The 13,743-nt window shown below is 40.4% G+C and overlaps 1 protein-coding gene and 1 long non-coding RNA gene across 3 annotated transcripts; both read right to left on the bottom strand.

The window, feature by feature from the left end:
• Nucleotides 1-4,740: 4,740 nt before the first annotated feature.
• On the bottom strand, nucleotides 4,741-6,755 carry LOC129767678 (m7GpppN-mRNA hydrolase-like). 2 transcript variants are annotated; one of them, XM_055768807.1, is made up of 3 exons: nucleotides 6,618-6,755; nucleotides 5,947-6,232; nucleotides 4,741-5,888 (listed from the first exon to the last, which is right to left on the bottom strand). In XM_055768807.1, exons 2-3 carry the CDS (start codon nucleotides 6,214-6,216, stop codon nucleotides 4,851-4,853), a joined length of 1,308 nt encoding a protein of 435 aa, XP_055624782.1. In that variant the 5' UTR covers nucleotides 6,217-6,232; nucleotides 6,618-6,755; the 3' UTR covers nucleotides 4,741-4,850. The 2 variants fall into 2 exon arrangements, with proteins under 2 accessions (XP_055624782.1, XP_055624781.1); XM_055768806.1 differs by lacking the exon at nucleotides 6,618-6,755 and having other exon boundaries at nucleotides 5,947-6,432.
• A 2,762-nt stretch (nucleotides 6,756-9,517) lies between these two features.
• On the bottom strand, nucleotides 9,518-12,180 carry LOC129769816 (uncharacterized). The gene is made up of 6 exons (XR_008741978.1): nucleotides 11,871-12,180; nucleotides 11,754-11,815; nucleotides 11,572-11,631; nucleotides 11,407-11,456; nucleotides 10,280-10,370; nucleotides 9,518-10,182 (listed from the first exon to the last, which is right to left on the bottom strand). It is a non-coding gene; the product is annotated as an uncharacterized LOC129769816 (long non-coding RNA).
• Between the last annotated feature and the right edge of the window lie 1,563 nt (nucleotides 12,181-13,743).

Raw genomic sequence — 13,743 nt, 5'->3', positions numbered from 1 at the left:
AATTCGAGCAAAGCGAGAGGTCAAGAGCACTTGGGTTAGCAGGAGGTTTAGGTACACGTGTTGTTTCCCCAGTGTTCAAAACGGTCATATTGAAGCTGTTACAAAGGTCATATATCAACGATGAACGATTGTCGTCGTACTGTTCCCCCCAGGCAGTTCCGTGAGAGTTGAAGTCTCCCAAGATCAATCGTGGCTCAGGAAGGAGTGAGCACATGTCAACAAGTTGCTTGCGGCTAACCGCAGATCTCGGAGGCCAATACAAGCTGACTATACAAAGGTCTTTGCCTCTGATGTTTGCATGACAGGCAACAGCTTCGATCCCTCCAATAGGTGGAAGGTCAATTCTAAAAAAAGAGTGACACTTATTGATCCCCAATAGTACCCCTCCGTATCTGTCATCGCGGTCCAAGCGTATTATATTAAAATCGTGGAAAGAGAGATCATTTTGAGAAGAGAGCCAGGTTTCGGACAGTGCAAAAACATCACAATTGACTTTATGAATTAGAAATTTGAATGTATCCAATTTAGGAGTAAGACTACGACAATTCCACTGTAAAACAGTGATATCTCCGACCTCTCTATTTGAATTAGACATCAAGAGAGATAATCATTGCAAGGAGGGGCCATGTTTGCATCAATTGTTGCAAAATTGTCTTTAATACTGGAAGCATTGAGATGACAATGGTTCTGATGGAGTCGGAAACATTAAAACACTTGAAGATTTGATCCAAAAGGTCAGACAACTTTATAAATCCCGATTGGGAAGTTGAGCTGGACGGAAAAATAGGGACAGTTGGGGTTTTTGATGTCCCCTGATGAACTATTCCCACGGAAACCAGGGGGAACCTGATTTTGCTTGTCCGCTGCACTCGATTTTTTAGGCATGCTAACAGGGGGTATCACCGGAGGGACTTGTCCTTGAACTTTGGGAGTGGTCACATTTTTGCGCCGGGGATTCCCTTTGGAAATAACCGTTGTGCCCCCGCTAGCTGTGTCCGCTTCTATTTCGTCAACTGGCAACGTAGCGAAAACATTATGTGTGTTGATTGGTTGTTGCTCTTGAGCCAGTGGAGAAGCGCCCTTCAAAATTTCCGCAAAAGTGCGCTTCGAGCGTTCCTTCAAAGAGCGCTTCTGTTTATCCCAGCGACTCTTGTAAGTTTCACAAGCTGAGAGCTCATGTGGGGATCCCCCGCAATATGGACATTTATGCTCAGTCGCACTGCAGGATTTCCCCTCATGTTGCTCTCCGCAAGTGACACAGAAACCAGGGGGAACCTGATTTTGCTTGTCCGCTGCACTCGATTTTTTAGGCATGCTAACAGGGGGTATCACCGGAGGGACTTGTCCTTGAACTTTGGGAGTGGTCACATTTTTGCGCCGGGGATTCCCTTTGGAAATAACCGTTGTGCCCCCGCTAGCTGTGTCCGCTTCTATTTCGTCAACTGGCAACGTAGCGAAAACATTATGTGTGTTGATTGGTTGTTGCTCTTGAGCCAGTGGAGAAGCGCCCTTCAAAATTTCCGCAAAAGTGCGCTTCGAGCGTTCCTTCAAAGAGCGCTTCTGTTTATCCCAGCGACTCTTGTAAGTTTCACAAGCTGAGAGCTCATGTGGGGATCCCCCGCAATATGGACATTTATGCTCAGTCGCACTGCAGGATTTCCCCTCATGTTGCTCTCCGCAAGTGGCACAGCGCTCCTTGTTGGCGCAATAATCTGCTGTATGACCAACTGACTTGCATTTGTTGCAAGTCATGGGCTTTGGCACGAAGAGTCGCACTGGAAGCCTTAATTTATCCACCATAACGTAGTCAGGGAGGGCGGAACCAGCAAAAGTTACTCGAAACGAGTTGGACGGCGTGAATTTTTTTTCTTCCCCATTCTGGGAAACTTTTCCTAGTTGCTGGCAGTCCAATATTTTAATTTGCTTCAAAGGGAGCTGTTTAAATCTGCCATCTCCCTCTTTTATTATTTCGCTCGTCAGACCCGTTTCTGTAATCACCCCCGCAATTTCTACGTTATGGCAGGGCACATATACGCGATATTCTATTACAAAACGATTGTCGACAACAATATCGTTAGCGTGCTTCCGATTAGCCACGACAACACGCAGTTTGTTCGGTCTAGCCTTTCTAATTTCGACCACGGAGGAATAATATCTTGCCAGATCTTTAGAAATTTGAATGACATTTAGAGATTTTCCTTTTGGTTTGGGCCGGAAGAAAACAACCCATGGGCCAGATCCAGGTGAATCTTCTGGATAGACCTTGACACGAGGAGAGGAAACAACTGAGGGGGACGAGGTCGATTGTTGAGCGGGATCAGGAACAGTAGGGCTGGGAGGCAAGTTCGGGAGTTGATCGGAAGCGGGAGCAGGAGATTGAGGGGGTGAAGAGGAAAGGTTTGCAAATTTTCTTGAGGGGGGCTTGTTTAGGTGACTTAACTCTCCCTCTAAAGAGACATCCGAGGGGGGAACGCGTTTAAGCGACTTTCCAGCTCCCGTAGATATGGAGGGGTAGACAGTGGATTCAATCTCCATGTCAACGGTTCCTTCTTCATCTGCCATTTAAAGTGGCAGATGTACACTTTTTAGTTAATTTTTCAATTTTTTGTTTGTTTTTTCTTTCTAAAGCTAATAAACTTAACCTAATAAAATTATTGATACTTATAATGCACACCACACCAATGCGGATAATCTCCAACGCGTATCAATCCTTCGGTGCAGCTGAACCGGTGTATCGCACCACAGCACGATAATGGTGTCGATGACGAGAGGCGATAAATTCACCAGCACACAGCACACAGCGCCCGCGCTGCAGGCCTTCTTCCTCCTGCTTGTTGTGTCCGCTTCAATGCAATCCAGCTACAATCTAGGGAATCCCGTTATTGCGCACAATCACTTGACCAGTCACGAGAATAACGGTATCACTTCAACGATACACGATCACGAAATATATGCGTCCGGCGGCTTCGAACTTAGGAAGACGAATGTCTAATAATCTTATAGAGGATGATTTGCTTCCCCAAACTGATGTCTCCACCAGACGTCGATACTATACTACTGTGATCGCGAATAATGCTTGTCCGGTCACCGGACATTGTAGTCGCAGTAGACGGCTGCATCACGGCGCCGTGAAGAGGTTGGTACGGTCGAAATTTGCCATTTGGGTTTCAAACCGGTCCGGCAGAAACCGGATAATGTGTAATCGGCCAGAAGGTGTTATGCGGAGAGCGGGCTCCAACATCCGGGCACGATTTTCAACAAGTCTAGTCAGTTTATCTGCTTCGCCGACGACGTGGACATAATCGAAAGAACACATGTGACATTTGTGGACTTGTATACACGACTGGAACACGAAGCAGAGCTGATTGGGCTTGGGATCAATGCGTCAAATACTGAATACATAGTAGCAGGAGGGACTGAAGATTATTCCCGGCAGTAGTATTGTGATCAACGACCACGAGCTCGAGGTGGTAGAGGAATTTGCCTACCTTGGCTCGTTAATAACAACTGACTCCAAATTCGAAGACGCATAGTCAACGGAAGTCGTGTTTACTATGGGCTTCGCAAATCCGCAAGTCCAACAAACTCCGACCCCGACCCCGCATCGAATCCTATGGGAACAAAAAGAAGAGGAGCTCAGCGAGCGATAGTTGGACCAGGTGGAGCAGGACTTGGCATGAATCGGTGCGACGGGGAGTTGGAGAACCGCAGCCGTCAACTGTCACATATGTCATGCGATTCCACCAGGCGTATGTCTCGAAAAAACTCACTTGAATGAAAATTCACCGTATTCCCGCTCTCAAATCTACGTGACGATTGTCACATGAACTTGGATTTCAACGTGATAATCGTCGATCAAAAATCAAAAATGGAAGTGAAATAGGCAATTGTCATCTCACCTCATACGCCACGCAGAATCAGGCCGATTATGAAGAAGATCTCTCAACAGGATGTAGTATCATTATAAATAAATAAAAACGCATATTTGAGAGCTTGGCGCTCAAGAATACAATCAAGGCGTGTGAGGTGTGCTTCAAATCAGCGGATGATTCTAAAAGACTCGTAAGTACTTGGTGCTTTCGAACATCGAGTGCTCGGAATAATCCACGTCGTAATGTTGAAAAACGATGTTTGTGGTAGGAAGAACTAAGAACTGCCTGAATTTTACGCCGAACCACATTCAGAAAGTCAAAACAGGACGAGTGCGATAAGGTGCTAGAATATCCTAACAAGCCTGCATCACATAAAATTCGGTAAGGAAAAGAAAAGGAGATTGGCATTCCAGTTTTCGATTTTAGTTCAAATACATGAGTAAAACAATATCGTACAGGCAAATTCAATTTTCTTTTGTTTCCCTGCTTTGCGACGGGATAGTTTGCCTTTTCGGTTGCGCGTGGCTGTTTTGTGCTTTTGGTTGCATGTCGAAACGTGTTGCTGTTAGAAATCATGTCATGCAAACACTTAGAAAAACTTAGAGCATTTGATGGGAGGAAGGGAACGATTTCAGAAGTGGATAATTGAGACGCAAATATGATTTTTTTGCAATGAAATGCATATAAACAATCGAAAAAAACTAAATGAACGATAACTTCGTCAAATATGCTTCTTTTCATATACCGCACAAAAAAACCGCACAAGAACAGAAACCCGCACAAAAAAATTGCACCAAAAAACCGCACAAAAACAGGTTTTACTGTATTGAAATTTAAAAAAAAAAACGATAGGAAAACGTCTATGGTATATATGGGAATATAAATTTATTCTACGATTCAGAATTTCATGTTATCTGGTTATCATGTACATACAAAAAAAACCTTACGAACAATGAAAAATCAATTGAAACACTTATATTAAAAAAATTTACTGTAGTCAAGTCTGAAACCCCTCCACGCCTTGTTTTCATTAAACATAGCTAAATGGTCGTCGCTAGAGTTACTCGCTGGCAACCGTTGTTCAGTGTCAACCGCAACCTCAAATAACTTTTTCTTTATTGGCATCTTTCCTCCCCCTGAATTACTGGTTCCAGCACTTGTTCCGAATGTTCCATGGTCATGGTTAATTTGCTTCTTGTGAGATTTTTTATTCGATGCCGCATTGCTTACTTGCATTTCTCCTCCCTTTCCGGCAACGGTTTCCTTAGCATTGTGGATGTGTTTAATCGGCTGCTGATTGGCGACGTTATAATATTGTCCTCCACTCGACTTGGACCGCTGCTGTTCTATTTCTCCCATCGATTTGTGCCTCTGTCGCTGGCGATTATCCATTCCAACATTTCCTGCCGAATTTGTCACTTTAAAATCCTCAAATTTGTTTGATTTACCGACCGATCCAAAAACTGGAGAATTATTATGTCCGGTTCTGTTTTTGTTCTTCTGAAATTTTTCCAACTTTTTCTTCAGTGGCTTCAGAAATGGGAATATCATAAAAAACGAGTTTCCATTCAAACTTTGGGTGCCCTTAATAAAATTTGCATTCTTAGTCACAGGAAGTAGATCGATGGGAAACCACTCACAGCATTTGATTTCGTTTCTTGTTCGTGGAATGAACAACGTCGATAGCGGAACTCCGCAAACCAAATAAAGCCTCGTGTACTGATAATTGATGACCAATTCGATGTATTCATCGGGCATAATGAGATTTTTAATGTCATAGCCAGTCTCCTCGTAGACCTCACGGATAGCGCAGTGAAGTGGCTCCTCGTTTTCATTGATTTTTCCCTTAGGGAATCCCCACGATGATTTCGCCCAAAATGATTGAACCAGCAATACGTATTTCATATCTTCCGATATTAAAATCGCTCCGTACGTCGGAACCGACAGTTTGTACTGTTTCCAGTCTTCTAGGATTTTATCAACAACCGCCAAGTGAGGCTGGAGAAAGGGAATATGCTGAAAACCCAATGGTGTCCATTAAAAAAAACAAAAAACGTATTTCAACACAATTTACCTGGAACACCTGAAACGTGAACTGTTTCATGCCACATTTTGGTTTCTGATTCACACAATAAAAGTCCAAATAAAACCAGTGTGCCAATTCTATTTGGAAACAGATACGGATGAGATTTTCGCGTTCCTTCACTGGAACATTGATGATGAATTTGCTGGCCAAATCATCCAGGATGTCACTTGAGATCGCCTGTTGTAGCTGCTGTTGGAAAAGTTTTGTCTTACCAGCGCTCGGAACACCCACAGTCAGCACAGGACTGTTGTTTGCCATTATAAGTTAAGTGAGGCTGAGATACATGAATAAAAATCACAATTCACGCGAAAATTCTCATTATTTCTTCTCAATATCTGATGTGCGAAACTTTGTTGTTTACTCATCGGAACCCAGCGAAGATAAAATATCAGGTATATTACTACCCACTTTGTTCATGTGGTGGTAGGTAAGAAAAGCACAACATAATTTTAACCCCATCGGAAAACGAGTAAAACAGTAACCAAAGTAAACAAAAAAGGATCGCATTAACCCTTTCCCGTACAACATCGAGGCTCACTTGTGGTGTACTTGAATAACATAGGGCGCTAGAACGCTCATCAGGCTAGTGAAATCACTTGATATGTGACGTATTAAATAATACGGGAAAGGGTTAAGGAATGATTACAAAAAAACCTTACCTACAATGAAAATTCGATACTTTATCGTAATTGTCGTCGTACAAACAATATTTTAAAAACTTCACGACGTCGATAAATCGAGAATATATAAAATTAACTTCTACCTCTTCTTTGACACAAGCAATGTAATATACCTGTTATTCTATTTACGTTGATTGAAACCCAGATATGTTTTTCATGACATCTTGTTCGTGTTTACATTATGAGTTCCGTACACTAAGATAAATGTTTAGTAAATATGACGAATTTTTCGGTACACTGAGAGGAAAATTTAGTATATATGACCAATTTTTTGGTAAATATTACCAATTCGCTAGTCATTTTCTACCCTACTAATCATTGGTACATCCTACGAAAAAAAATTGGTAGACACAAATGTCAAACAAAACTATGGTTTGTAAGTCCAGTGTTGGCTCAATTTTGGTTTCAGTAATGGTTGATTTGTTGGCCCTCCATTGGTTCAATATAATTTAGTAATATAATTTTTATTTCAAATATTTTTATTCTTATTAATATTCTTATTCTATTCATATTTTTATAAAATATTGAAAAGCTTTTCGAGCAGGCTTTTAGCGAGCGAGTTGGATATCACGGTACTTAAAAGTGTACTTTTTCGGACACTTGCGGAATTTTGCTGGATCGCAAATTGCATCAACTCGTTCTCATCTTCGAAGATTATTTGACGCCGGAAATCGGCACCACGTCGTACGTACTCGAACGGGACATCGAAACAGTAATCCTCGATAATGCTTCTCGTACGCTCCTCGCTTTCTTTGATGGGGCTCACGCTGGTCACGGGTGTCTCTTATTCGAATAAGTTGCCAAATATGATAACCGCGTTCAGCACATGAAACAGCGTTATTTCTAAAAAATAGAATGAATTGAAAATAATTGAGCGTTTACCTGTTTTTACTGGAAATCCCAATGGAAACTGCATAGTGAAAAATCTCTCAGTTTAGCCACATGCTGATTGATCATTGTGGATCAAAATTGGTAGTACTTGTTCTTTCAATTTAATAAGAAATTCTCCACTCAGCCGCATGGCGAGCCGGAAGTCAGCAGCACCTGCTCGTCGTTTTAATCTTGTGACAGCGAAACATCAAATCTGCCGGAAGAAAACCCTTGTTATTAATAATATTCCGAACATCTTTCACATATCTAACTACGAAATTTATCTAAAATAGCCAAGGTTCATAGCTCTGTCGACCGGTTTCGAAACCGGCACCAAATCGTCTTCATTATTGCCACTATTGACCGCCTTCACCAATGGATCTTTACCTTTGTCTACTTCCTCCCTTTGGCGGATTGCTTGATTGCCGATCGAATGCTCCAACCGCGCTTCTAATGATTGCCTCCGCGCTGACAATACGACCAGAATTAAAGATGTTACTGCTTGATATGATGCTCCAAGTTCGAGTGGAGGCAGCATGTACCAGCAACGAAGCGCCTTGGAGCAAATTGACCACGCAAACTGACTCTCCCCATCATTCTCAGACGCGAATTTTCTGTTGTTGAGGTCCGTGAAGTTGTGATTTGTGGAGGAAATTGTGTAGCAAGTAGGACACATATCGCTCCGATCCTTCGATGGAAGGATTAGTGAGCTCCCAAGTACTACTGTAGAATTAATGTTGTCGTGACGCTGTGTTTGAAATTGTGGAACTTTCGCCGTAGCATAACGTTCATCAGCTAGTGGAATTTTTGCTGCAGTCAGTATATTATTGGAATAACACCGACATCGTCTGCGCTGTTGCTGCTGCTTCTCATCTGAGTCGATGTTGTCCGAATCGGTGCTGGTAGTCTTTTGATTGCTCAGTGTGAAACGGTTGTTGTTGGTTTCCTAGCTGCTGACGGTACGATTGGCCCAACTGATATCCATCGTTTCCTGGAACAACGAATCAAACAATAATCGGATCTTCAATCAATTGTGTACGGCAACATCCGCCGTTTTTGGCCTCTAATGTTTAGTTTTTCTAAATGCTTACGGCTGCATCACTGGTAATTACTGTGATTACATGGATACTTAGTAAAAAGTTATATAAAACAAGTATCGGATATCCTACTTGAGGCTTACGATGAATTTGTCATAAAACATAACCGGAATGATCGGATCGGGCAGCTCCCGTAAGAACTTCTTTAGCACCGTGGCTACACACTACGGTGAGGAGCTGCTCAGATCGGTGTTGATTAGATTTTCGTTGAGTGAGCCACGCAGTTTGTTAACCTCGTCGTGGTTCGGTGACGTCGTCCGATAAAGCTTGTACAGATCTAGGTTCAAGTTACACATCGCTTTCTGTTCGAGCTCCGTTGCAAAATATTATGGAAATCTGCGGCACAGGCAGTTCGGCAACGTTAAACTGCTAGCAAAGACCAAGCCAAAAGACCTGCTGATTACGGCTGGTCAACGTTACCGTCCGACTGGCAGTTTCCGCAGCATTGCTTGCATAGCGATCCCTTATGTATCATCCCCCGCAAGTATTGCTGACACTTATCACATTTAACCAGCTTAGAAAAAAAGAATGGTCCACCAATTCATGCGGGTATAATATAAACTATCGGCCGAGTTATCACCATCTTCGCCGGTTATTCCCAATACGATACCTCCATCTCCAGTGGTGGGTTGCAAAGTACCACCACTGTGAATCGGTTTCTCTGCACTCTGCGCGATTAGGTGGGCTATATGTAAAAACCTATAATACAGCAGCGAAATGAAATAATAATTCATAAAATAAACGTTAAAATGCACTGCTTAAAAATGATTCAAAATAACTTACCTTTATTGTTGTTATCAGCACGGCGAAAATTGAAATAATGGCAGATAGTTTTTCGCGGTTGCCGAGGATGACAATTGTGTGAGTTACCGATGTGTATTGCATCTGACATTTATTTTACTAACGGTCGGTAATATTTACAGAAAATATACTACTAATGTTTGGCTTACCAAAGATTTGGTAGCTTATTTTAGTAATCTGTCTTCTGGGTGTAGTCATTTTCTACCCTACTAATATTTGGTACATGCTACGAAACAAAATTGGTAGGCCCCCATTTCAAGCAAAACTAAGATGTTAGTCCAGTGTTGGATCAATATCGACTTAACGAAAGCTATTCGTCGGTTTAACAATGGTTGATTTGTTGACCCACCATTGGTGCAATATCAGTGAAAGTTTTGGTTTTCATTTGTAAGAGATAATCATAAGAAATAATGACATTTTTTTAAACATTAATTATTAATTTAAAAGTCTTATTTCATTATACGCTATTCTACATGCTTAAAATGCATTACTACTAACTTATTCTATATACAATTGAAAATTTGTGAAATTATTTAAAAATAAACACATAATACATAACAATGACAATAATTCTAGATGCAATTGTTCTAAAGTAGTGTACAAGGGGAAAGTTGTAATTGAAGGCTCGACCACATCGATCTGACAGATTTTCCAAAGCCTCGTTCCTTCTCCTGTTGCATTGCTCTGGTTTTCATCCTTCAGAGACAGGGGCAGCTAAAGCGGGGAATCGATAGAGCCAGAATGCATGTTCCGTCCGTTTTTTTCTCTCTGATGTCCTAGTGAAGAAAAGAAATACAAATTTATTAAAGATATCAAATGATCAATTATATTGAATAAACATATATGTATTTATAATAAAATAATTTTGTATACCTGTATTGTAAATTCTTAGTCCAGTATACTATATTCTGATGGTTTACAATGAGGTTGAAATCCAGCAGCTCATTTCAGCCATTATGTGGGTCTAGATGAAGAAGAGAAAAGCAAAAAAGTTAATGATGAGCGATAAACATGTATATAGTATAAATTTTAGAATATTTTAAGTCACAAATGTCATGTATTGCCATGTATTCATATAATTTACTGTTCGGTTTCAAACCAGCCCGAGCGGCTCTATCCAGTTTATCGCCCTGTCCAAATGAAGAGAATCATGAATTTGTTATTGATAAGCGTTGTACAGAGATTAGCCTGTAATTGGACATACTGAGCCACCACTCAGTGTCGCATTAGAGGAGAAGAGATGACCTGTAATTGGGCATATCCACAAACACAGCACAATGTAAAAAACTAACATAACAATGTAAAACTAACTAAAACTGAAAAATCATCGGAAAACTAACATAAAATCATTAGAAAAGTGTGTAAAACACATAATCTAGTTTGTGATGTTTTGTCAAAGTTTGTATAGCTGTATTTCTCCTGGAAATATTCCGCAGATCTGTTTCACAAGTGATGCACAATCGATTAAAAGCAAATCATGTTGGTATTCGATACCGAGTAAGGGGAACGACAATGATTTTCTCGTTTGGGCCAGGTCGGTCCCTGCGGATGGATGTTGGACTTTTCTAAAACCCATTTCTTGTTACTGTCATTCTCAGTGCCGACTTTATCTAAACAAAAGTACCGGCGCGAACCAGACGAAGAACTCAGTGTCTGTCGCCAGTGACCGATGCGACACACAACGTCTTAGCAGAGGCACATCATCCGAAGAAGCGAGTCCTGAAACCACTTGATAAGAACACCAATAGAACGAATCAGCACATCGCAGTCAACGATCTGTGCGAAACCATACAGCATATCGCTGTATCAACATTTTCGGTTCCACCGGTTGAACCATAGCGCAGTCCATTGATCGATCTGCACCTCGCTATCAAAACGGGAAGGCAGCACAATCTCGAGTAACCTGTTGTTTTATGTTTGCGTTCACCAGCTAATCGCGCCGGTCTTGTTTTACAAAATGCTTGCCAAGTGCTTCTATTGATTTATATACAAAGGCTTACCTCCTAATTAAATATGTCGAATAAGTCTGCATAATTGTTTACAACGCCAACTGAAAAAGACAACAAAAAGGAGTCAATTATCTTGATTTGTAAACCGATGTTTCTCCCCGACGGAAATATGGATGAGGTTTTTATATTTAAATGTAACAAAAATAAACTGCTTACCTCAGAATCGCGAATAGCTTATGTTGAACGAAAATACCGAATATTGTTTTTCGAGGCCAGCTTAAAATAAGAAAGAAAAAATGGATCAATCATTTTGAAACGTATCGAATAAAACCGATGTTTCTCCTCGGCTGAAATATGGAAATAGTTTCTCGAACGAAGAAGTGGATACATATACTTACTCCGACAAGCAAATCCTTTTTGCGCAATAATGATGCTCCGAACAATTTCCTACGGTTAGAAGCTGAAAAAGGAAGGCATTTATATAAAGTTAATCATGACGAATACAAAATGTTTACCTCCGAATCGCTTCGCTTCCACTGCTTCCACTAGAGAGATGGCGATTGCACACACAGTTGCCAGGTATGACAAAAAGCAAGTTTACTAAAGTTATGCAGTAAAATGTACGAATCTCTAGTAGAGATGTATATTGAATCTGACGTCAGTTCTACAGAGGTTTGGTAGTATTTACAAAAAATATGTACATTTTACCCAAGACGGGTCTATGGTACTAGGTGAGGTCGTTTCGTCACTAAGTTGATTAAGGGAGCGGTATATGAAAATAGTTCGGAAGAAAGCAGAAGGGGAATTATTTGCTTGTAGCGCGAAAGAGACAGACTGATCACGAGCGAGCTTCGGTACTAGCGTATTGTGTTTTGTTTACAAACAAAACACAGTAGACTTCCAATATGGCTGAAGAGTGGTTTCAGCAAGTTGGCCCACCTTAGGATATACTTCTAGGCGCTTTGCATTTTACCAATGTTATACTTATGACAGACATACAGCTGTACTTGCGTTGTACTTCGAAAATTGTATGTCTGTCACCATGTACAGCGCTAGAACCATGCAAGCAACTCGGTACAATCGCTGTACCTGTACCGACCTATTATACCGCTGTACGTGGCTACACTGAGAGGAAAATTTAGTAAATATGACGAATTTTTTGGTACATGTTACCAATTCTCTAGTCATTTTCTACCCTACTAATCATTGGTACAAATTACAAAAAAAGAATGGTAGGCACATATGTCAAACAAACTACAAATTGTTGGTCCAACATTGGTGCAATAACAGTGAAAATTTTGCTTCATATTTGTTAGAGGTAATCATCAGGGATAATGACAATATTTTTTAATAATTATTTTTAATTTAAAAAATTGTATTCGATTGCGTTTAATTCCACATACTTAGAATACATTATACTAATAACTTATTCTATAAACAACATCAATAATTCTCGTTGGAATCATTCTAAAAACTGCGTACAAGAGGCAAATTTTAATCGCAGCCTCAACCACCTCAATTTGATGAGCATTTCCAAAGCAAGTTCCCGTTCCTCTTCCTGCTGCATCGCTCTGATTTGCATTAGCTGATTAGCAGCTGATTAGCAGAGTGACGGTAGAATTAGCACGTTTCATCCGTATTTTGTTCTCTCGTGTCCCTATGAAGAAAAGGAATACATATGTTGATGATATTAAATATGCAATAAATTATGTATGTTCACCTTAAGTTTTTTACGGTCGATGATGTGTTGAAGAAAGATTCCAATCTTAGCGACAAACTCGCCGTTACCTTCAATCCCATAGCTTGGATGGTTTTTGGTAAACAAGTATTACGAGTCTGGGATCATGCCAGCTGTAAAGACAAGGAAAAAGGTCAATAGTGTTGTAATGTATAAAATATAACTGATGTTTATCTTTGGCGGGAATATGAAAATAGTTTCCCGACCGAGGTGACTGATGTAATGATGTAAAAAAAACGAATACTTATCTCCGATTTGTTTATGATGAATGATTGTACTGCATATAATTTTAAGGCCAACTAAAAAAGAAAAAAATGGTATTAGGTCAATTATGTTAATATGGATCAAAATTTCTTATGATATTTTCCCCGCTGAAAATATGAAAACAAATTCTCGGGGGAGTTGAATGCATAATTGAATTCAATAAAAACAAAGTGCTTACCTCCAAATCGCTTCGTCTCCAAAAGACAAAAAACAAAGTGCGCACATCACAGTTGTTAGGTATGACAATAAAAACAAACTTACTAATGGTATGAAGTAAAATATACGAATTCCTGGTAGGAACATTCATTGCGTCTGACATCTTTTTTACGCAATTTTAGTGATATTTACAAAAAATGTGTATATTTTACCAATGTTTTTGCTACTAA

Source organism: Toxorhynchites rutilus, chromosome 2 (genome assembly GCF_029784135.1).
Source record: "Toxorhynchites rutilus septentrionalis strain SRP chromosome 2, ASM2978413v1, whole genome shotgun sequence".
In the NCBI taxonomy this organism is placed as follows: domain Eukaryota; kingdom Metazoa; phylum Arthropoda; class Insecta; order Diptera; family Culicidae; genus Toxorhynchites; species Toxorhynchites rutilus.
Note: the sequence above shows the minus strand (reverse complement) of the source record. Positions and strands in the feature narration are given on the sequence as shown.